Here is a 25,408-nt window from a genome sequence, read left to right as displayed (position 1 = left end):
TAAAAAGGCACCGTGATTCTCTAGGTACACCTTTTAATTTTTGTTATCATGCTTGACTAGACATCAATCAGACTTAGCCACAGCACCGTTTCTTCTCTTATTATATAATATTGATGTAGTGCTGAAGAGGATTAAAACGGCTTTTATATTTATGATTTAAATAAAATTACTTTCCATATCAGATCAAAAATAAAGGTTTAAAATTAAGTTCATTAGAACAACTCCAACAAGACAGCTTCACCAAAATAAAAACACAAACAAAGAGCGTCAGGGTTAGCTTATTACAGTGAAAAGTACAAATAAAAACATTCATAAAGTAATGCTGCAAATACACAAAGTCTTAACTTTATTATCTCAATAAATACAGAATATTTATAAAAATGTTACTGAATGATTTATTAAATAAAAAATGAAAAGAATCTATAGTAAACATCCTATGAAATAGCGTCATTGTGAATAATCACAATGCTGACAACAGTATGTTTTTGTTTTGTTTGTTTTTTTAACACTAAATTAAGCCCAAAGTGGATATAAAAAACAGGCACTTGGGTATTTAAGTACACCATTCAGGTCATATGCCAAAATAATAATAAATCCCAGACTTCTGGAGTGCCACTTATTGCTTTATGATTCTATTCAGGAAGCTAAGGGATGCCACCTCTGCCATGTCCTATATTCTAGTCTGGAGAGCAGATAACCATAAGGCAAGGAACATTCCTATTGACAGGCTCATTGATTTCATAGAGGAACCAGATGTCTATTGCACTGCAAATATACCTGTTCTGAAAGCTCATAATGCATTTTATTTATTGTGGGGGGCTATATTATTGATGCACTGCAATGAAAGATACAGCGAATGAGTTTGCTAAAAACCAGCCATCTGCTTCCCATAGTCCATAATGGACTGAGTATATCTTACTCACAGACAGTCTACCCCTGCTTAAAGGGGTTATCAAGAATTACAAAAACCACAACTACTTACTTGCAAAAACAGAACCATACCTGTCCCCAGGTTGTGTGTAGTAGTACAATTCCGCTCTATTCACTTCAATGGAACAGAGCTACAAAACCCTACCCAAACTGAAGACAAGAGTGATGCTGTTTTTGGAAGAAAGAGGCCATGTCTTTCTTAGGGTGGTTTTACGCAGAGAGATTTATCTAACAGATTTTTGAAGCCAAAGCCAGAAACGGATTAAGAAGAAATCTCAATATTAAAGTCTATTTGTGGCCTTGGCTTCAAAAATCTGTCAGATAAATCTCCCTGTGTAAAGCCACCCTAAGACTGAATGACCACTTTAAACATAGGGTGAAGAGGTGACAACCTTTGTTGCATATTAAAAACACTAAATGACAATATTGCCAAAAAAGTAATCTTATCAATATGACAAACATTGATGAAAAAGCATTTAAACACTCTTTCAGCATAAAGTCCTTTTAATAGTGAGCTTTTAACCTTTTATTCTCCTCACGGAGCTTTTCTATCTCTGCGACTAAGTTCTCATTTACCGAGTATCTTTCAAGTAGCATTTGAATTTCACTCTAAAACAAAAAAAATGTAAAGGAAAAATTTTAATAAATGAGACACATGTCATAGGAAGATACACATTTTTAGCAGGAGTTATACACAATTAATTTATATGGAAATAAAAAAAACACCAACAGTCTATTATAGGAGCAGAACCTGTAAAGGTAGCATTCTGTAAGAACAGCTAGTTGCATGATGGCCAGAAAGGGTAAAAGTGCAATTGTCACTGCGGGAATTAATTATAAACGGCTGCCGCTAGCCTCAATATTACACATGCCCGATGGTGTACAAACAATTATTTAAATATTTCGCAAACTGACTCCTTTACACCCTAGGGCAATAAAACTTAACTTTTATTTAAAGCATAAATGCTTAAAAACTGTCATGACAATAACAAACATAAATAGTGAAAGCACACGTGTTTAGACTTATCCCTACACTTAAGGTAGCTTGATAAAGGGAGAATATATATAAGAACTGTCCACACTGATGTACTCAAATGGCTAGGGGAGGGAAAGTGCTCTCTCACAGCTAATCCCGGTGATCGGTTCTCACCCTGCCTTTTGGGGTTACCCACCTCCTTAATAGGGTGGCCTCAACCACGGTGACGGTCCCTCCTTACTTACTAAGTGCAGGGAAAAAAATAACAAAAAGAAAGTGAAAGACGTGCATAACAATAAAACTTCACCAACACCCTATATACAAAAATTTATATACAGTTCCAATGCGTTTCTCCTGTCAGTTTTTACAGGTTCATCAGGGAAACAGGTGTATTAATTGTATGAATCAGCAAATAGCACATAATGTAGTTGATACAATACTGTACAAGGAACAGTCTGCCACTGGTCAAGCATAAAGTACATGTAAAAATCTCCTCCTAAACAGGGACACGATATCCCCCTTGAAAGATCTCGGCGTCCGCCATTAGATCCATTCAAACACTTAATTTAGTGAGTCTCACAAGATACATCACCGGACACAACCATGCGTTCAATATAGATAGTACTTAGCTTAGCTAAGTGGGCATGCAGTCACTACAGTAGCTGGGGTACATCTGCGCTGTAGGAATTACATCTTGAGCTACATCTTAAAGCTAAGTACTATCTATATTGAACGCATGGTTGTGTCCGGTGATGTATCTTGTGGGACTGTGTTTGAATGGATCTAATGGCGGACGCCGAGATCTTTCAAGGGGGATATCGTGTCCCTGTTTAGGAGATTTTTACATGTACTTTATGCTTGACCAGTGGCAGACTGTTCCTTGTACAGTATTGTATCAACTACATTATGTGCTATTTGCTGATTCATACAATTAATACACCTGTTTCCCTGATGAACCTGTAAAAACTGACAGGAGAAACGCGTTGGAACTGTTTATAAATTTTTGTATATAGGGTGTTGGTAAAGTTTTATTGTTATGCACGTCTTTCACTTTCTTTTTGTTATTTTTTTTTCCCTGCACTTAGTAAGTAAGGAGGGACCGTCACCGTGGTTGGGGCCACCCTATTAAGGAGGTGGGTAACCCCAAAAGGCAGGGTGAGAACCGATCACCGGGATTAGCTGTGAGAGAGCACTTTCCCTCCCCTAGCCATTTGAGTACATCAGTGTGGACAGTTCTTATATATATTTATATCTCCCTTTATCAAGCTACCTTAAGTGTAGTCTGAACACGTGTGCTTTCACTATGTTTGTTATTGTCATGACAGTTTTTTAGCATTTATTCTTTAAATAAAAGTTAAGTTTTATTGCCCTAGGGTGTAAAGGAGTCCGTTTGCGAAATACAGAAAGGGTAAAAGGTCAGAAGTTCTTACCAACCTAGTTAAAAAAAAACAAAAAACAAAAACAAAATGTGAAATCTTAAGTCTTCCAATACTTATTAGCTGCTGTATGTCATGCAGGAAATTGTTTTACTTTTAGTCTCACACAGCGCTCCCTGCTGACATCTCTGGCCGAGACAAGAACTCTGTCTCAGTTTTCTATAAATCCCCATAGAAAACCTCTCCTGCTCTCGGACAGAGATGTCAGCAGAGAGCACTGTGTGAGACTGAAAATAAAACAACATTTCCTGCAGGACATACAGCAGATAATAAGTATGGGAAAACTTGAGATTTTTTAATAAAAGTAAATTACAAATCTATATAGCTTTCTGTCACCAGTTGATTTAAAAAAGAAATATTTTTGCTGGACAACCCCTTTAACCCTTTGAGGACCAGGCCCAAATTGACCCAGTGGACCAGGCAAATTTTGATCTTTGCTCTTTCGTTTTTTTCCTCCTCTCCTTCTAAGAGCTCTAGCACTTTCAGTTTTCTATCTACAGGGCCATGTAAGGGCTTGTTTTTTACAGGAATAGTTGTACTTTGTAATGGCATCTTTCATTCTACCATAACATGTATGATGGAATCCCAAAGTTACTATTTATGAAGATATAAATATGTGAAATCGTAAAAAAGAATGCAATATGGTAACGTTTGGGGGGGTTCCTGTGTCTACGTAATGCACTATATGGTAAAAGTGACATTATACCACTACTCTATAGGTCAGCCCGAACACAACCACCAGGGCTGTGGAGTTGGAGTCAGAGCTAGTTTTGGCTGGAGTCGGAGCTGGCTTTGGCTGGAGTCGGAAAAAAATGTACCGACTCCAGCTTTAAAAAATCTTTAAAAAATGTAGAATTGAATTTTGATATGAATTTTACAAGTTTTGCTCATGAATATATATTATGAGCCACATTCTAATAGGACACAGGCCCTATTACATAAGGGTGGTCATGGAAAAGTTGTCGGTCACTATTTGGCAGTTTGTTTCTCAACAGGAAGAGTCCATTGTGTAGGGGGGTTTTGTGCTGTTCTCTTCCTGGATGCTGGATGACTGTATATGAGCAGCAGTGTAATATGAAGATATCCTGTGTAATATAGAGGAGGAGGAGAAGACATAAGTAGTGTAGCAGTAACCTCTGTCCTCAGTGTGGGGTTTTCTCTCTGGAAGAAGATTGTGAGCTTTTCTTCAGTGTTCAACGGCTGCAGCTCTGTGTGTGCGCTATGGCTGCAGTAGGCTGTGTGTGTGCTATGACTGCAGCAGGCTGTGTGTATGTGTGCTATGGCTGCAGCAAGCTGTGTGTGTGTGTACACTATGGCTGCAGCAGGCTATGTGTATGTGTGCTATGGCCGCAGCAGGCTGTGTGTGTGGTGTGCGCTATGGCTGCATCAAGCTGTCTGTGTGTGCTATAGTTGCAGCAAGCTGAGTGTGTGTGTGTGCTATGGATGCAGCAAGCTGTGTGTGTGCTATAGCTGCAGCAGGCTGTGTGGGTGTGTGTGTAAGCTATGGCTGCAGCAGGCTGTGTGTGTGTGTGTGTGTGTGTGTGTGTGTGTGTGTGTGTGTGTGTGTGTGTGTGTGTGCTATTGGGTGCCCCCACAGTGACCTTCTATATCACTGTGTGACCTCTATATCACTATGTGTGACCCCCTGTATATCACTATGGCTGACCTCTATATCACAGGGATCTGGCATTGTTAGCAGTGTTTCTTTAAGTATGGTGAATATTTAGTTAGAAACATAGAAGACTGACAACAGGAAAAGACCACCTGCTCCATATCTAGGCTAGCTGTAAGTAGTTCAGGGCATGGAGGCTGGAGACTGGCTGCATCCACTGCACACACAGGAGAATCTGCTTTATATGTTTCCTTATTCCCTCAGAAGTCGCCCCAGGATCATGTAGGACATTAGGGAGAAGCTGATGAGCCAGTGTGATAAATAACTCTCCTGGTATATGACTGGCCATTTATGAAGGAGTCGGAGTCGGGAGTCGGTCCTGATAAAATTCAGGAGTCTGAGTCAGAGTTTCGGCTTACCGACTCCACAGCCCTGACAACCACATGCAGGTTTACACAGATTCTCTACTGTTATATATATTTTAATGAAATACTTTTTTTTGCCAATTAATTATTAATAAAATGGGCCTATTGTGACTCTTATAACGGTTTTATTTCTCCACCTACAGGGCTGTATGAGATTTTTTCCGCCATGATCTCTAGTTTTTATTAATACCATACTTGTGAAAATTGGACGTTTTGATCACTTTTTATAATTTTTTATATATATGTATATATGTAACATAATATCAGTAATTCGCACACTTTTTTCCCTCTTTTCGTCTACGCCGTTCACTGTTTGCAATGACGCTTGTTATAGTTTAATAGATCGGACAATTACGCACGCTATAGTATATTATATGTTTATTTTTATATGTTTTATTTATATAATAGGAAAGGGGGGTGATTTCAACTTTTATTGGGGGAGGGGCTTTGGGGTAGTTTATTAGTGATTTTAAGGAAGGTTTTAAACAGTAGGTTAAATTTGACATAACTTAAGTTTATGGGAGGTTATAGACAGAAGAGATTAGATCATTTAAGCTAAATTTAAAAGCAATGGCTAAAAATAAAGGGGGCAAAAAAAAAAAAAAACACCCCTCATCAACACCTGCAAAGAGATGAAAATACAATGTTGCACCAATGTTTCTAAGTCGTTTTACATCCATCCTAGCTAAGGTGCCACTTTCTCTTTATGCAGCTACTAAAATGGTTTATGCAAAATCACTATAAGTGTTTACAAGTAAAGGCCTAACAGGTGACTACAAGTAACATTTTCCTGGAGAGACTATTTTAAGACGAGCTATATCTTATATAACATTAATTAGGTTTACTGTCCAACACAGAGCTTTGCATTCAGAACATGTCGTAGAGAGCCCCATACACCCACGTCTGCTTTCTCTAGTTCTGCAATGCACCATGGTTTCCCAGCACCCTCTCTGTCATATTACATGCTGTGAAACTAACCTTCCTTCTAATGAAACAAAGCATTAAAATAATATTAAGTGTATAGGCTACTGGTAACTTATACAGCTGCATAACACACGTTCTTAATAACTGCGTTTTCTCCTCATAGTTCTCTCTTTATTAAGTTTTATTACAACAATTGCTTTCCTTCACAAATGCTGAGACAGCAAGTCTCCACAATGTTACTTCCACTTGCACACTTAATATTGAAATATTTCTAGTAATTGCCATGCAACAAAACTTTTCTTATTTTTATGTTGCAAAATAGATACTCCAATCTGCATAGTTATTCTGAGTCAAAAGGTTGTTAAGGGATTCTATGGCCAGTAGCTGGGGGTGGCCGCGATCCTCCATGACGGCTACTTAACCATTTAAATGCGGTTTTCAAAATTGACATTTCAATGGCCTGGATTACTTGTCATCGGTGGTTTGGATTCTATGGATTGATGCAGTGCATATTGTTGTCTGAGCAATCACTGTATCGATCAAAGCAGCCATCTAAATAAACCACCCTATAATAAAAGTTTAAATCACCCCTTTTTTCCTGTAACAACAAATATGGTATTGGCACATGCAGAATCGCCCTGAATATCAAATGATTCAATTCCTGATGTCGCACGGTAATCAGTTTGCACAAAAAATGCAAAAACCAGCAAAGGTGCAAAATTGCAGATTGTTAGGCACATCACATGCCTGAAAAACATGGAACAAGCAGTGATCGAAAAGCCACATATATATGCAAGTGTGGTACTCATAAAAACTAGAGATCATGGGACAATAAAATGTTTTAAAGGGAATGTGTCATCAAAAAATGACTTATTGTTTAAATAATGTTTTCATGTTAAACATATTTAAGAATTTTGGAGTATTCTCAGTAATGTCTCACATTCACCTTGAGGGGACAGACTGTCTATTGTTGTCTATGTCTATGAGTCTTGCTGTAAAGCTTGTCACTAAATATAGCCCAGGGAAGATGGCATCCTCCATAGTAATGTACAAAAAAATAAATAAAATAAAATAAAAAAAAATTGAGAGAAAATAAAAACAGATTCAATTAAAAGAACACGTTTAAGTATCTGACTGTAACCAGTAAAAGAAAATGTAGGCAATAAACTCCCTTTAGTTTTTAAGTAGTAAAATAAAATAAACGTTATATTAATTGGATATGATTGTAATCGTATTGACTTAAGTAATATAGACATGTCCGTTTTACCACAAAACATGAAACCCACATGAAATTTGAAAACATTTTTTTTTTTTTCAATTTCACCTTCAAATTATTTTCTGTTTTTGAGCAGATTTTATGAAAAAATGAAAAGTCTCATTACAAAGTACAATTGGTGAGGCAAAAAAAGGACCTCATATGGGTGTTTATTAAAAAAATGAAAGTGCTATGTATTTTTAAACATGGAGGAAAAAACTCAAGTGCAAAAATTAAAATTGGTTGTGATATAAAGGGGTTAAGCAGAATAAAATATTCCATATACGTACCGATTGTATGTGAAACTGTTTTATCATCTCCACTTGTAAGTTGATAATATCCCTGTGACATGCTTCCCTGAAATGAAAGTGGCAAAGGAGGATATTTTCTAATAAATTATGTAGACAAAAACCTTGGAAAATACAATTGGTGACAATGGTTATTTCATACAGTTACTTTATTATTTGACTCAATACTCAGGGTAAAAAAAAAAATCCTTGGTGAATGGCTGCCTGTAAAGTCTGTGGACAGCAAGGTGCTATCAGACAAATTCTATCTTTGATGAAGTGGTTTCCAGGAAAAACAGACTGATGAGCTTTTCACAGTAAAGGGGCCAGAAGCAGTTGACTCTGAAGCAGTGGTGACGCATAACGGCAGCTCAGCTCCCGTTTAAATGAATGGCAGCTGAGCTGCTGCAACCAGGTCCCACTTTTCCAGCTCCATGTGTAGTGCAGGCGCTGAGCAGCAGGTGTGTTGGGTGTTTGCACCCTGTTGATCGGTGATTGACAACCTTAGTCTATTTTGCATGGAAAACACACACACACACACACACACATATATATTATATATATATATATATATATATATATATATATATATAAAAAGGAAGCTACATTCAGCAATATTTAATAGGCTATTTACATAGAATGTTAGGGAAAGTGTTATCAGCACTCTTATGTAGCTTTGACTAGTGTTATTTGTAAACATCATAAATCCAAGGGTATACCCTCAGATTTCTGATACATGGAAAAATGTATTGTCTGCATGGGACCTCAGGTATGTATTAATGGGTCTGCTTTTGCATTTAGGCATATTTCAGCTTAAATGGTATTTTTGGAATAGCCCTCTAACACAGCTCACATACAACTAAGAGACTGCCAGGCAGAGGATGGAAAAGTAGGGGTAGAAGATTTAGGATAATTTATTCACATACACTTGATAAATAACTATAAAGAAAAAAACATCCATTAAAAAGTACCATTCCTGACAACTGCTTTTACAGTCTCCGGAGGACTTAAGCTCTACATCTACATATGTGGTTCACAGGTTTTCAGTTCCAACAGCTGGTTAGAATTCTATCTTCTCAGAACAGTTCCTCCTGAGTCCTATCACAGTTCACAACATTGAAAAGGGTCAGAGTCTCCCACTGTCAGTAGCATTTCTTCTTAAGAACTATCAGACATAAACCCATCTGGAAGACTGTCTTATTATAGTGAGAAAACAAGAAGGGACTTTTTAGGTCACCGTCAGAGCAAAATAATGTAATGTCTTATGAAACAAAGTTTTAAGGAGTTCAGTCAACACATGGGGATATGTTATTTTGAAATAGTAAAACAATTCTGTTAATCCGACATCTGATTGTATAGTTGAAATAAAAATTTATTTAAACCTTTGGAATTTCCTGGATCTCTGCATTAATTAACAAAAAAAGCAGTCTTATTCTTAATTAATAAACACTGACTAACAGTACATAGAGACCCACTTAAGGATGTATATATAATATGTATCAACACTGTGAGGGGAATATGTATTAGGGGCACAGTGGCCAAAGACCCCTGAAAAAAGGCTTGTCGCCAAAACACATTGGGGTGGGGGCTGCACTTGGACGCCATACATCTAATATATTTACAGATATATCTTACTGGTTTACTGTTGTAGCATTTTTGCACATTCATGAATTTATTTTTTCCTGTATCCAGTATTTTATGCATTTGATGTCAGCACTTTTGCACTTGATTATCTTAGTTTCTGCTTTAGATGTGCTAGCCCCCTTTTTTCCTGTTTTACCATCGCGGTTTATCATCCGATATCTTTGGTTATTTGGTGTCACAATCTTACTACTAGACAGTTTAACCAATCATACTATCTTTTATTGATCATGCTTAGCAGATATCCACAATGCAGGGTCTAAGGGCCCTATTACACGGCCTCATATTGAGGATGGAGTGAGCACTGACCTTGTTCTCTGCTCACTGTCTGTGATATTACACACAGACATTGAGTGAGGAGGAGAGGGGGAGCTGCAGGACAGCCCATAGAAGAGAGCATCAATCTGCTGTCACCGCTCCTATTAGGCAGAGCAATGGGCAGCTGAACATGCTAAAAGACAATCAACAACCGACAACAAGCATATCGGCTGATCATTGCCTTTCAACATGAGCTATTAGAAATAACGATTATCGTCCGAGACGGCCGTTAATCGGCCAAGTACGGTCGATAATCGTCTCGTAAAATAGGGCCCTAAAGATGTGTTTACACAGAGAGATTTTTCTGACAGATTACTGAAGCCAAAGCCAGGAATGGATATAAAAGGAGAAATCTCAGTCTTTCCTTTATGACCTGTTCCTTGTAAGATACAGTTCAGGAAGCCAGAAAAGGCCACTACCTACTTTAATTTTTTCCCACACTGCATACAAATGTCCCCTAACTAGGGCTTTCAATCCTAAGACCCCTAAGACGGTCTTTCAATCCTAACTAGTCACAAGCCATGGGAATTCCTTCGCTGTAATCACGCCTCAGGGTGCGATCCCAGTGCAGTAGCTTGGAGGCTGGTCCAAATCTTCATCACAGCACCAATGTCTTCACTCACTGGACACGTGCAGCATAGTGGCATTGAATTCCCAATGCCTTTTTCCTGTGCTGCACATGTCCGGCTGAGTGAAGATGTCGGCACTGTGATGCAGGAAGCTACTGCACTAGAATCACACCCAGAGAGGCATGATTACAGCAAAGCAATTGTTACCCAATAGCTGGCCTGGTCAAACAAAGGAATAATATGTTAGGAGAGAGTGGATGGAGGTTTATAAGGGAGGAGTTTTAGCTTTATATGCAAAAATATGGTAAGTGGTTCCCTTTAAAACAAGTTTACGAGTTTATATCGTCTTCCTGCACTGTGAATGTTTCCTAGTAGTGCTAAATAAAAGTCTGAATAGTTTAAATATATACTGTAAAAATGGTGAAAGACTACAAAAGAACATTAAAGTGACTCTGTACCCACAATCTGACCCCCCCCCCAAACCACTTGTACCTTCAGATAGCTACTTTTAATCCAAGGTCTGTCCTGGGGTCCGTTCGGCAGGTGATGCAGTTATTGTCCTAAAAGACAACTTTTAAACTTGCAGCCACATGCCCAACAGCCAGGGCTTAGAGTATCTGTGCCCTAACTTTGCACCATCCCTCTTGTCCCTCCTCTCCACCCTCTTCATCATTAGGAATGCCACTGGAACATTTTCTCCTGTCTGAACATTGCACAGGTGCCTTAACGATGTGCCGTGCTAACACAGGTGAGGAATAGGAGGCAATCTGACTTGAGCATTCCTAATAATAAGGAGGGCGGGGAGGAGGGACAGAGAGGTTGTGCCAGCCTAATGCATACACAATCCAAGCCCCGGCGCTTGGGCACAGGGCGGCCAGTTTAAAAGTTGTTTTTTAGGACAATAACTGCATCACCTGCTGAACTGACCACAGGACAGATCTTGTATTAAAAGCAGCTATCCGAAGGTACAAGCATTTATTGGGGTCAGATTGTGGGTAAATCGTCACTTTAAGGCTGCCATAAAAGATAAGACATGGGTTGGCAATGGGACTATACTTCCACACAAAAAAGGTATTTTAGCTTGCGGTTAGGCTAAAGGAAAACACAAAGTCATGTCTCCACCAGTTTAACAAATGTAACATTAATACCTCAGCAGTGTGATGTGTGGCTTCTATTTGTAATACTATTATACTATAATAGTAAGACATGAAAGAAAAATTACAGTAGATGTACAGTGGATGTTCCAAATTTTGTTTGTTTCAAGAGATCCACCCAATACCAAATACGCAGATATTATAGCTCTGAACAAATTGATTCAGTAACAGAGTCTTTCTAACTAATTTAACTTCACCATCTACTTCTGCAACTATATGATGTATATACTGGTATACTAATGTTTTTTCTCCTCTCACTATAGCTTACACACACACACCTCTCTGTAGCACTAATGCTCCAGATGGGCTTGGAATCAAATTTTGCACTCCTACAGTTCCCAATGACTATGTACTTTCACCATATCCACAGCATAGAGGACAAGTATGAGGTTAACAAACAAACACACACACACACACACACAATTTCATACTTGTCCCTATTCTGTACAAGTTGTGCTAAACAAGCAGTTCAAAGTTGAGTAAAATTACCTGAAGTCATCAAGGGTTTCTTCAATCATATTTCTGATAAAATTAATTTGAACAGATGTCAGCGGGGCTCCAGGTTTCTCGCATGTCAATGAATCTGCTATTTTTTCTGACAGGGCACAGGCAACTTCAGAACTTGCAGAGTTAGAGTTAGGCATCTTTGGACCTTTAAGAAAAAATAATAAGTTATTAAAGTAGATGCCGCCCCCCTACCAATTAGGAAAAAAACAAGCCAGTAAGCACTAACTGCACCCACTAAATGGTCCAACAGCTATCTATATTTTCTTCTACAGTAAACTGCAACAAATACCCCATGTTTGAACGAAAAAGTCACATACTTAAAACTTTAGTGCCATTAACAGAGAAATCTTGTTTCATCTGGGATGGAACTTGCGTTACCACTCTTTCAGATGTATCTGGTCTCCTAGAAATTGGTACAGGTGATGTATTGATGGTAACTTCACTGCTTGCTGGTTTTGTAGGCTAAAATGAAAAATAGCAAGTACCATTCCATATCAGTAACACTTAAATATATTTAAATGTGATGTTTGATCAACTAATATAAACCCACATATATAAATAACGGTGCTTTTACACAGAGATTATCTGACAGATCTTTGCAGCCAAAGCCAGGAACAGACTATAAACAGAGAACAGGTCATAAAGGAAAGACTGGGATCTCTCCTCTTTTCAAATCCATTCCTGGCTTTGGCTAAAAAAAAATCTGTCAGATAAATCTCTGTGTAAAGGCACCCTTACAGAGCCAATAACAAAGATCACCTGCATGTAGAGGTAAAGGCTTTACGTGCACAATAAATATTTTTAACAACATACATTTTAATACACTGATTACCTGTTTCTCTTTTAAATCTGGTTTACCAATATATGGCTTTCTTGTTTTAAGCTCTACATCTTGGGGCTCATCTTCCTCTTTAATAGGACTTCCAATAATTAGGTGTAAAGGTGAGGAATGCATGCCTTGATTGCTGGACCCTACAGGATGTCGTCTTGATGCAGGTATTGCACTGAACTGAGCCAGATAATCAAAGTCTAAAAATAAAGAAAACACAATTTAAGATGATATGTTAACAGTCATGCTTAAATTTCTGAAAGGAAACATGTCCGCAAAATCAGTGGCACAATATACAGCTATTTAAGGGATTATTTGTGTCTCAAGAGCATGTGTATCACATGTGGAAAGGGGGGGGGGGTTGTCTCACATGGGTACAGTATGGCCATAAGCAATTTAAACCTTTAATCTGAAGCTAGAACTTGAAGCATTCCACTGATCCCCTTTAACTGAGTGCTGTACCCTCTTAATTTCTGCCTGACTCTGCACGGGGATAGGAACCATTGTACTGTGCATGTCCACCAGAACGAAGACGGCTATGCAATGCCAGGGCCGCCTCTGGATAATGATTCTGTGACACAGGGCCCAAATGACTAGATGACATCAATTAACATACAGTGTGGGAACAGATCAAACTATGTTTTGGGGGTATACAGGGCAGGGACAGACCCTATAGATATATGTTTGGAAAGGGAGTTAGGGATGTATTATCACGGATTTATAGCGTTATAACTTTTTTATAGGTTCCCTTTAAGCATAATTATTGCAAGCTTAAGATTTTAATCTGGATAGAGGTCTCAAAACATTTTGGCACATCATGGTCAATGGTATACAAAAAACACAGTTCAACGTCAAGCAAACTCTTCCATTCTGTCTTCCAGCACCCACTAACCTTACTTTCTCTGTATTCTTTACACTGAAGATCTTTACATATCTAGATATTTTTCACTACAAACTGGGGCTCAAAATTCAACAAGCTTTTTAAAATCCAACAAAAAAAACACATACCATTTCCTTTGGATGCAAACTCTTCCATCACTCTGTAGTGTGAGGCATCTTGAAGAAGAAAAAAAAAAATTATATATTATATATATATATATATATATATATATATATATATATATACACACATACACACACACACACACACACACACGTTTCAACCCCTTACGGACGCAAGACGTATCGGTACATCATGCGCCCGTAAGGGGTGTTCAGAGCAGGCCCGCGCGGCGACCCCGCTCAGAACCGCCGCGGTCCTGGGTGCCGAATGTATTAGCGGGCACGGTCCGAACGCCGTGTTTGCTAATACAGTAATCAGATGCAGCTGTCAAACATGACAGCTGCATCCGATTACCGGATGCAGCACTTCCCTGGTGTCTAGTAGAGGTGTCTCTGTTACTGCTGCCGGCCGGGGACCGCTCCAAGATAGCACTATCCTCGGCTCGGCACTCGTTTGTTTTCGGCTGCAGCAGCCGAAAGCAAACGAGTGCCAATATCATTGATCTTTGCTGTATAAGTATACAGCAAAGATCTCAATGAGAGATCAAAGTGTACATATTATAGAAGTCCCCCAAGGGGGCTTCTAGTATATGTGTAAAAAAAATAAATAAAGTATTGTTATTAGTAAAAAGCCCCCTCCCCTAATAAAAGTCTGAATCACCCCCCTTTTCCCAGGTTTTAAATAAAAGTAAATAAATAAACATGTTTGCTATCGCCGCATGTGTAATTGCCCGAACTATTAATTACATTCCTGATCTCGCACGGTAAACGGCGTCAGCGCAAAAAAATCCCAAAGTGCAAAATTGCGCATTTTTGGTCGCATCAAATCCTGAAAAAATGTAATAAAAAGCAATCAAAAAGTCGTATATACGCAATCAAGAAAGAACACATCATGTCGCAAAAAATGACACCTGACACAGTCCCATAGACCAAAGGATAGAAGCGTTTGACAGTGTTAAGCAGATCTGTAAAAATAAAAAAAAATAAAAAACGGGTTCATCAATGTTAACCGAACTCAATCACTCAGCGTTTGATTCCCCGCTAGTTTTTAATTAATTTATAGAGGTAGGTTTAAGGGTATGCGGAAGATCTCCAAAACACAACATGCCTATTACATTGCAAACATGCAACATTATAGGCAAACCTAATAATCTGCCACATTTAAAGAGTCACTGTCGTATTTTTTTTTTTTGCAGAAATCATTAGTCCAGGCGATTTTAAGAAACTTTGTAATTGGGTTTATTAGCCAAATCTGCCATTATCTGCATGTAAAAAGCCTTTTCCCAGGTCCCCCCACTCCTTCCTCTTTTTCATCCACTCTGAAAAATCTGAAAATTGTGACTTGTTGCAGGAGACGTACCCTGTCTGCTCTAGGGAGAGGGGAGGGGGGAGGAGGAAGGAGGGAGTTAGCCGGCAGCAGAAAGCAGATAACAGAGGATTACAGGCACAGAGCTGGGTGACAGCTGTAATCTGAGCTCAGACAGGTCACTGGTGATGGTCCCAAGAGATATCAGGTGAGGGATTTGTAGATTAACTCTTTGTTGTCCTGTTTTGGTCTTTTCTTTAGCTCTCTCCATAGGAGAACAATGAAGACAGGGGGAGAGCTTCAAACTGCTTTTTCATGATAAAAATGCATTTTTCGGATAATAAACCCAATTACAAAGTTTCTTAAAATCGCCTGGACTATTGATTTCTGCAAAAAAAAAATTCACGACAGTGACACTTTAAACTATTGACGATAATAAAACTGGTGTCCTAACCTATTTGTATATGTTAACTAAACAAGCTTACCATCACGAACTGGAGAAAATATGTCACCTAGACTACTCCTTCCAAAAGAATCTATTGCTTTTAAGTCTGTTGTTTTAGCTAAGTCTGTTTCTTTTGATGGTATTACATCAAGACTTGTACTATGTGGAATACCTGCAAAAACAGGGAAAAATAAATAAATAAGCACAGCAAAAACATCACAAAAGCAAACATTGTCCAAGTGGTGAACTGCTACTGCTGATGATGATAACAATTAGCACAAAGGACAGTTGCCTAGAACTTAATGGATGGTAAAGGATGCAATGGAAGCCATAATCTACCTTTTCTGGCACAGCATGAAGCTGTGGAGGAGGCAAACTAGCTCAGCTTGCCTGCATGCAGTCAAGGCCCTGGCCTAGCTAAGCTCTTCCACCACTTCCTGCGTTCCTTCTCTGACAGCAGAGAAACAAAGACTAAATTCCCTAATGGCCTTAGATGCCTCTCTCTACTTCCTTTATCACCCTTTTCAGCTTTGAGCAACAGACAGGGCACAGAAAACACTGTCCAAATCTTATAAAGTGTTCAAATCATGGGCACCTGCCACTCAAGCCTTGCATGTCACTTAAGGCTGACAGGGGACAGAGAGGATGGTGAAGGAAGAAGAGAGGGAGAGGCACTTGTGCCTCATAGAAAAACTCTACTACATTAGACAGTTACTGTCACAGAACTGGCAGCAGAGAGCAGTGTCAGACTGGAAAGAAAAACTGTACTTTCTTTGGGATGTACAGCAGTTGATAACTACACTACTAGAAAGCTTGAGGGTTTTTTTATAGAAGTAATTTACAAGTCTACCTAACTTTTAGGCACCAGTTGATTTGAATTTTTTTCTTTTCCGCAGTATCCCTAATATAGCTATGCAACTCTGCCGGCAGCTGCACAGCTATTTCTGAGATTAAAGTTTCTCTTCCAAGCACAAGAGTTTTGGTGAACATAGTACTTTCACTCAAAATGTAAGAACTGACAAACAGTATGAGAATTTAGAGTTGTAGCAAAAGTTTGGTAATTATGTTTCCTTTATTTACAGAGAAATTGACATTTTTATGTTCTATAGCCCTTATTTATAAAAAAAGTCACAAAAACACAGAATGCAGCCAGATTAGTTGTCACCCTAGAATCAGCCTCTTGGTGAATTGTCCCTTTGTTGATGCTTCAACATTTTGACAAAATGCCATCCGAATAGGTTCTATAATGTGAATTCTAAGATGACAGCTAAAAATATCAAACACTGAGGCTGTTTCTAACTTCTGATATATTAACACATGACCACTTCAATGCCTTGGATGGGAATATTATTTAAAGAGGCATATCTGCTTTATAGTCTTAATATAGCTTAATAGCTGCATACAAGGGCAGGTACCTCACTTTACATTACAGTATATATACATGTAATAAGCCCATACTTTATTATCCACTACCTTTTATCATGCAGCTGATAGGATAGGGATAGGATGGTTATCCTGTGTTGGGAGACAGCAAAATGATCTCTGCTTACAAATCACATGCTTACCTCTCTGCGCTCCCCCGATGTACTGTTGCAGTGTTGCCAGTGTCCCTTGCTGAATGCAGAGCCTCCACTTCTGAGACAAACTTGGCTCTGGATTGACAGCCCCTCAACCAAACAAAGGCTATGTTCCCACTACGTAGGAGACCGGCCGTTCCGTGACCCGGCCAGGTTACGGAACAGCTGGTCTCTGCAAAGATCATTCTGGCCAGTACTTAAGTACCGGCCGGATGATCTTTTCGCTAGCAGTGTTCTGATACGGGCGCATCAGCACGCGCCCGCATCAGAACTTCACACAGCACACAATGAAGCAAGCGGCCGGAGCCGCTCATTTCATTGTGTGAACTGACAGGCTTTTCTGTGGCCACAATTCACTGAATTGCGGCTGCAGAAAACTGACATGTCAGTTCTTTGCAGCGCCGTATGGGATCCCGGCCGGAGCGTATACTATGTGTATACACTCCAACCGGGATCCCATAGCAGTAAAGGCAGTGTTCCACACCCTACAAAGTACGGTGAGAGGTCAGTGTTGACCTCAGAGGAGATAGCCAGGTGATGTAGCTGTAAATTATCTCTTTGTTGTCCTGTTTTGGTGCCTTATCTCCCCCCACCCCTCCCCTCTCCATAGAGAACAATGAAGACAGGGGGGAGAGCTTCAGACTGCTTTTTCATGATAAAAATGCATTTTTCGGCTAATAAACCCAATTACCAAGTTTCATAAAATCGCCTGTACTATTGATTTCTGCAATAAAAAATGTAAACGGCAGGGACACTTTAATCTATTTAATGTGCAGGCATGTTGCTGAAATCTTATTTTTGGTGCCTTATGCTGGAGCTATACAAAAACTTGTGATTTCACGCATAACCTTACAATGGTGGACAATCATTTCCGAATGTTTTCCAAAGCTAGTGTCAACTTCTTTGAGTAATGAGTATACTGCAACCACAACTGCAAAGTCATGTAGCTCAATCTATTTGGCAACCTCATAAAAAGAAGAAAAAAAACACGACATAAAATAAAAGCAATACAAAACACATTTGTACCAGGTTTGTCATTTTGGATTTCAGGTCCTCTACTATCCACTGTCACGGTGGCCTGAGCAAGTGCTGGTGTTGTTAAACTGGATGGTAAATCTTTCATTGTATGTGTTCCACCAACAGCAGCAGTTGATTTAGTTGGGACCTTCTTTGCTACATTTGAAGAAACCAAGGAAGATTTACTTGAACTTTTGCTTGTCTTAAAAAAAACAAAAACAAAACAAAGTTATACACAGATGTAGAATGCATAGTATAATACAAATAATTTAATATTGTTAAACTGCTCATTCACTAGTCAAGTACAGGACCAACTGCATTTCTGCCTAAAGCATACCTATCATTTTGTGACCTTAGCAGGATACGCTGAAATAATCCTGCAGGTACACCATCTCTTCTGATGCAGGTAGTAGACTGTGCCCTTGTAGGTGTACTACAATGTAGCCTATGGCACTTCCCGGAGTTCTGTCCCCCGCTTGCATCAAAAGAGACAGCATACTTGCAGGATTCTTTCAGAGTACACATTACTTATTATGATCGGTATGTTTTAAAGAAAAATTCCTGAGACTTGAGTTCTGAGACCATTAGCCAATAAAACGGCTATCATCAAAATAACCTACGGTACTAATCTAAGAATTAGGGGACCTAAATATTATACCACTGGCTATAATAACTTGATTTTGAGAGTATACCAAAGAATGGGCATGAGAAAATTCATGTTCATGAGCACATTATAACATTCCTAAAGATAGCTATATTCTGAATGCATAAATGTTTTCATTTGCCTGGTGAAATTTTTAGCTGTCGGTAGATGTTATGGGGGCATGTTCTGTTTCCATAAAAAATACTGAAAGCTCCTAGTACGTGCAACTGCAGCTGGCTACGGATGCACATCTGCAGTGCTTACTGCAGCTGCAGGTCTACAGGCAGCCCGACAGAAGTGTGAATAAGGCCTGAGATTAGCTACTCTTAGAAAAACAGCTGTGTAGGCATATATTTTTTTTATGCAGTGAGGTTAATATAGAGCCATATTGAACAAGACTAACCAGCTTCAGAAATCAGGTAAAACATAATCATAAAAATGTCGAAAACAGATTAGCTGGATTGTGCATCACACAACAAGAAAATAAAACGGCATTTAAACACAATACACCAAGAGAAGAACTCACTTTGTGTGAGCTGCTGTGCTGAAACTGAATGCACTGTACAGATGTTTTATGGGCATTCACTGTTTTGATTGGTGAGCTTAACATTCTTAAATCATAAAGATAAATTTTTCCACGTGAAGAGCCAACTGCCAGTGTTGCTCCATCTGGCATGAAGTCTAGAGCAGTCAGAGGTGATTCTGCTACTACAGTTTGCAGAAGACTGGAAGAAAGAAAAGGTAAGAGATGATCAGCTGCAAAACTATTATGTAATACTTCGGTTATAAGGATAAAAAGGTATTCCTGAGTAAAAGCATCATTATTGCAAAATTATTTGAAATATGAGTCTACTGATTTATAGAATGCAGGTAGATGGAAAAGTGTTACACCAGGCCAGTAAAAGGTGTGACACGCAAAACGGCCATCGCCCGTGGAACGCCCCTGCTACTAATTGTCTGTCTATTATTATGTTTGTTGGTGATTGCTATACAATAAACAACCAAATTGCATGAATAGGTGAGTGCCGCTTTTTCCATCTACCTGCATTCTATGTTTAAAGTCTCACTAGAGCAGAGCGCCACATTGGTCGCCCGACATTGGTTCCCTCTGTGCTGGCTGCAAGCTCCCACACGTATCTATCCAGCCAGTGTCTGATGTGATATAGGCTGTGACGGATATTATTCTTCTCCTGGCTGTATTTTATATGATTTATGATGCAGTTTGTGAAAGGAAACCTACCTCAAGAGAATTTCTGCTAGTTTTGAAGAGAAATAAAAATAGCACTAATGCTGTATAAATGTTCACAGTAAACAAGCCAGAAGCCACATAATTGCTCTTAGGCCGTGTTCAAACCAACTCTTAGTGTAAAATCCGCTGCAGATACCTGCCCATTCACTTCAATGAGAGGACATACTAGCAGCGCAATTGTCATCCTACTGCGAGTATGTCAAACTCAGTGTCCTTAACCCCCGCTGCCCGGGTACGTACTTAAAGGGGTAGTGCGGCGGTAAAAAATTATTCACAGAATAACACACATTACAAAGTTATACAACTTTGTAATGTATGTTATGTCTGTGAATGGCCCCCTTCCCCGTGTCCCACCACCCCCACCCGTGTACCCGGAAGTGTAGTGCATTATACATACCTGATCCGTGTCGACACGCTTCCGCCATCTTGTGCCAAACGTCATCTTCGGCCAGCTGGCCTTAACACCTCCGATCTTCCCGAGTGCTGTCCGCCCTCTGCCGCGTCATCAGCTGCGATTGGCTGAGCATAACTGTGCTCGGCCAATCGCGGCTCAGCTGCTGATGACGCAGCAGAGGGCGGCCGGCACTCGGGAAGATTGGAGGTGTTCGGGCCGAAGATGACGTTCCGCACAAGATGGCGGACGGGCGCGACACGGATCAGGTAATGTATAATGCACTACACTTCCGGGTACACGGGTGGGGGTGGTGGGACACGGGGAAGGGGGCCGTTCACAGACATAACATACATTACAAAGTTGTATAACTTTGTAATGTGTGTTATTCTGTAAATAATTTTTTACCGCCGCACTACCCCTTTAACCAGGTCCCCGCTTCAGGGCTCAGCCAGTCAGTGGCTGCGGCAGGGCAGCGCACTGATTGGCTGAGCACCGGGAGCACCCGAAGCAAGCCGAAGTGGGGACCCAGTAAAAGTATGTACCCGGGCCATGGGGGTTAAGGAGGCTGAGTTTGACAATTCCGCTGTATGTCATCCCACTGAAGTGAATAGGCAGGTATCCGCAGCAGATTTCGCTGCAAACTTCCAGTGTAAAATCCGCTGCGGATAGGGTACGTGTGAACTCGCCTTAAAAGCGAACCAATCACCCGAACTGGGCTGATATGGTTCCCTGGAGCACTATATAAAGCTCCTGTACAGCCAGCGGCACGTACCGGCCATGGCTGCAGCAGAAGCTTTATACCTGAGAAAATATAGTTTTAATCCCCAGGCGCGTGGCAGGCAGAGACTGGCAGGTGGTCATCTGGGCAGCTCCCCACCTGTGTGTACTCACTGCTCTCTACCTATCAGCGCGCTCAGCGAGGATGAGTGATGAGGATGAGAGGCCTGTTACTGGCACTATTTAACTGTCCGGAAGCAAGCCAGAGGTGGTCAGGGAGCCCTCATTTAAAAAAAAGATGCAAGTCCAGCCTCTAGGACCCACACACATCAGGCATTTATTTCAGACCTGCCGATATGCCATAAAATGTTACAGATATAAAGAGCTTTTTAAGAAAGTGCTGCAAAAGGTGCACAAATTTATACACTGTTTTGCAAAGGTGCAGTAATAGTGCATCCCCCTAGGTCACACGATTACTGATCCATGTGGCTGTCCCCCTAAGTGATACTAGGGATAGGAGTATGTAAGTGACAGGGCTGAGCGGGACGTGCAGATGCCGGGAGCCCCTGAAGCAAGCCGGAGCATGGATCCAGTAACGTATGCTCCGGCCGGAGGGGGGTTAACAGGGCTGTCACTTACATACTCGCAGCGTGATGTCAATCCCATAGAGTATGTCTTCCCATAGAAACTAACAAGCAAGGAATCTGGCCTGTGTGTGTGTACCCTGGTAGAAGAGACAAGAATTTTTATATTCACAGAAGTAAATTGTAATCTGAAAAAGGAGACGCGCTGATACCACTGATACCAAAACTTCGGAATCCTCTCTTTTCCCTCCCTTCAAATAAAGTTAAAACTCAGACTTTTCATTTCTATCATGTAAGTAATTGTGCCTTTGGAAAGTCAGCACATTTCTATCGACTATTAAAGCATACTTATTACTATAAAATAAAAATCACACTCTCTCCCTAGGCAGCTGTAAATGCATTTATACATGACATGTAAATTTTCTCTCTCCATGCTTACTGCGCAGGTTTTTCCTGATGTAATGCCAGAGCTGTGCACTCTGACCTAGTCAGATGTTTTCCCCTTTTACGTACAAAATGGACCTAAGGAGAAGAAACTTTAAAACGAACTCTCAAAGTTTATTGTCCTACTTCTGCAGTTTCCTCCATTCCTATCCAGTATTTACATGCTACTTAGTGAGTATGTAAATGTAATGTTTGGACAAATAAAATAAAAAAATAAATATACAAAATCACGAATAAAACTAAAGCAAATTAAAAGAAAAATCAAATGCTTACATTTTGCTAGACACGTCATAACAAATAATTCTTTTATCTAATCCAATGGTCACAAGCAAAAGGTCGTTTACTGGAGAGAAGCAGATTCCCGATGCTGGGGCCTTGTGAGCACTGTCAAACATATGTACTGGATTCTGGTTGTGTGCATCCCATAGCGTCACGCTGCCACTGTCAGATGCTGCACCAAGTAGAAATTTCTTTACATTGGAGTATCTCAAATGACGAATAGGCTAAACAAACAAATATTGTTAAAAGGAAAAAAGAGATCATCTTAGCACACAGAAGTTACTTTTTAAAGGCGCCACAAAAATAAGTGTTACAATATACACAATACCTGACTACTGCCGTGACCAAATGGTGCACTGGATAAATTGGTAGTAACATTATACAATATGATTTCACCACTCATAGAGCCAGAAGCAATATAGCTGTCATTCCCATTAAACGTAACTGAGGTGATCTCATCCTTGTGATCCTAAAATAAAATGAGAGAAAAAAAAAGTTAACAATCTTAAGTTCTGTAAAATACTGTTACTTTTAACTAAACCACAGCTGCAGGCTGTTGAGCTGACCGTAGTTTACAATTGGCAATTCTGACCGATAACAAAACGTCTTACCTTTAAAGAGCGATGTAGTCTTTTAGATTTTAAATCCCAGATGTTCACAGTGTTATCAAGGCCTCCACTGACCACATATTGAGAGCTGGAGTTGAGATTCACACATGTCTGCTTTTTCTGATAATTGAAAGATTGTAAACAATTTATTTTAACACATTCCATCAGTTTACTCACTAAAAAGATACATTAATCTGCAACTTTTAAAAGAAAAAAACAAAACAAAACAAAAAAATATTTTATTAAACTAAAAATCCTGTAGGAAAAACAACCCACTTCAATTTATGAATTGCTGTTTCATAAATGCTCCAGGATAACTTGTCACATACACATGTAAATTTCTGCTCGTTCTGGGTTAAAGGGAAACTGTTGCCCCTGGACAGCCACCTAAACCCACCCAACCCCTGGATATGGCCCCCCATACTCATCCCATCTCCACGGTAGGACTGTCAGGGTGGGGTAAGTATGGGGGGGCCGTCCAAGGGTGACAGGTTATTTTTAAGCAGGGAAGCTGGGGAACCTACTCAGCAATTAAAAGTTATTCTCTGTATCAGGGTGCCTTCACACACACCGGATCTGCAGCAGATTTGATGGTGCAGATTGAATGCTGTGTTCAGTTATTTAGATCTAATCTGCTGCGACACGGTGTGTGTGAAGCTACCCTTAATGTGCATTTATAGAGAAAAGTCATGACTGACACTTAGCCTAAGGCTGGGTTTACATATATAAGTTGGCATCAGTTGCATTTTTTGCCTAAAAACTGACCACAACTGATGCCAAAAATGCATCAGTTGTCATCAGTTTTTCTATCCTTTTTTCCATCAGTTGCCATCAGTTGTCATCAGTTGCCATCAGTTGTCACAATTTGCTCTCATAAAGTTGACATTTCTTTTCCCTTTAGGTTTTCCTGTCATTTTCAAAGTGATTTTAAGGTACTTGCAGTATAGTATAGTGGCAGACCCCTTGGGTATGTTGACATCTCATTTTTGCCTGCACGTCGGGCTACAAAATCAGTGAAAAAAGGATGCTGCCATGCAGCTTGACGTGCAGCCGACGGCCAGATGACGGTCACATTGACAGGACGGAGTCATTATGTGACTGTGTTCTGCTCATTTGCGGGACATATAGTGCTTTTGTGCAGGGGATACTGGGGGGATATAAATATTATGGGGATCTCACAGGGGGGCTATATGGGAGGGGGGAGAGCACACTGGGGGGCTAAGCACACAGGGGGGCTATATGGGAGGGGGGAGAGCTCACAGGGGAGCTATATGGGAGGGGGGAGAGCACACTGGGGGGGATATAAATGATATGGGGAGCTCACAGGGGTATAGATATGCTTTGTGTACCTTTTGCGCAGGCTGTACAGTTCACCGTAGTTCAGCACTGTAGCTACTCCCTGTACAGGCCTATGTAGGACCCTACAGCCAGCTACAGCCGACCCTGCCTGTTATTAAATAGTTTTATGCATAAAAAAAATAAAAACAGGACACCCTTTTATTGATTTTTAAAACGTTTTATTACATATATTTATGATTTTACACTGTTATACACAGCCCTGTTGGGTGGGCTTTCACAGGACCCCCGGGCGCTGCAAAGGCAATCCTCTTCGCCTGAACGCCGGATGCCGAGGCCGTACGGGATGCGTCCTGCCCGGCCAGGCATCCGGCGTTCTATTCGTTATAATGAGTGCGGCGCCGACGGTCCGGCGATGCGGCGGCCACTAGTTCACCGCCGCACATTTTGAACGATCCCATTGAAAACAATGGGATCAGTTCAAAGATGCGTTTCCCTCCGGCGTTTTTCTCCTGCGCCGGAGGGAAACGCTGCCGCACCGCCGGACATATGTAAACCCGGCCTAAGACTAAACACAGGAAGTCCCGATCCTCGGCGTACAGAGAAGGCATCAATCATTTGATTGATGGACACATTGAACTATGACTCTCTGTACTAGCCAGAACTTCCTGGGTTTAGTCTTTTCAAACAGCACAAGACTAAAAATCTGCCTTTGTTGGTTTACATTTTATAAGTTGAAACGAGTGTTATCCTAAAACATTTTTCACAAAACTTTACATGTATATCTTTCAGCTCAGCTTCTTCTGTTCTTTGACATGATGTCTGCAGATTGGACTGCATTTTTAATGTAACTGGTTTCTTTAAGGTTATCTGCACACTATGGAATACGTGGGGAGACTTCAAGCGGATTCCGCCACGCGCCCTCCACTTGAAGTTCCACCCGTCCCACAGACTTATTGATATTTGCTAGTGAATTCCACTGTC

The 25,408-nt window shown here is 40.2% G+C and overlaps 1 protein-coding gene across 3 annotated transcripts in view; it reads right to left on the bottom strand.

Annotated features, from left to right (window-relative positions):
• Positions 1–1,416: 1,416 nt before the first annotated feature.
• NEDD1 (NEDD1 gamma-tubulin ring complex targeting factor) overlaps positions 1,417–25,408 on the bottom strand; it is a 35,974-nt gene continuing 11,982 nt past the window's right edge. For 2 of the 3 annotated variants that reach the window (XM_069973842.1, XM_069973850.1), the window contains exons 4-15: positions 23,132–23,248; positions 22,849–22,989; positions 22,515–22,744; positions 19,380–19,578; positions 18,220–18,412; positions 15,657–15,788; positions 13,872–13,919; positions 12,867–13,063; positions 12,352–12,496; positions 12,017–12,179; positions 7,849–7,915; positions 1,417–1,539 (exon numbers count right to left, since the gene is read on the bottom strand). In XM_069973842.1, coding sequence (XP_069829943.1) covers positions 1,435–1,539; positions 7,849–7,915; positions 12,017–12,179; positions 12,352–12,496; positions 12,867–13,063; positions 13,872–13,919; positions 15,657–15,788; positions 18,220–18,412; positions 19,380–19,578; positions 22,515–22,744; positions 22,849–22,989; positions 23,132–23,248 — 1,737 coding nt within the window. In that variant the 3' untranslated portion in view covers positions 1,417–1,434. Of the gene's footprint in view, positions 1,540–7,848; positions 7,916–8,816; positions 8,944–12,016; positions 12,180–12,351; positions 12,497–12,866; positions 13,064–13,871; positions 13,920–15,656; positions 15,789–18,219; positions 18,413–19,379; positions 19,579–22,514; positions 22,745–22,848; positions 22,990–23,131; positions 23,249–25,408 lie in introns of those variants that run through there. The other variant, XR_011363526.1, reaches the window with a different exon arrangement.

This window comes from Dendropsophus ebraccatus, chromosome 1, assembly GCF_027789765.1.
Source record: "Dendropsophus ebraccatus isolate aDenEbr1 chromosome 1, aDenEbr1.pat, whole genome shotgun sequence".
Classification (NCBI taxonomy): Eukaryota; Metazoa; Chordata; class Amphibia; order Anura; family Hylidae; genus Dendropsophus; species Dendropsophus ebraccatus.
The sequence above is the reverse complement of the archived record's forward strand: the minus strand, read 5'-3'. Positions and strand labels throughout refer to the sequence as shown.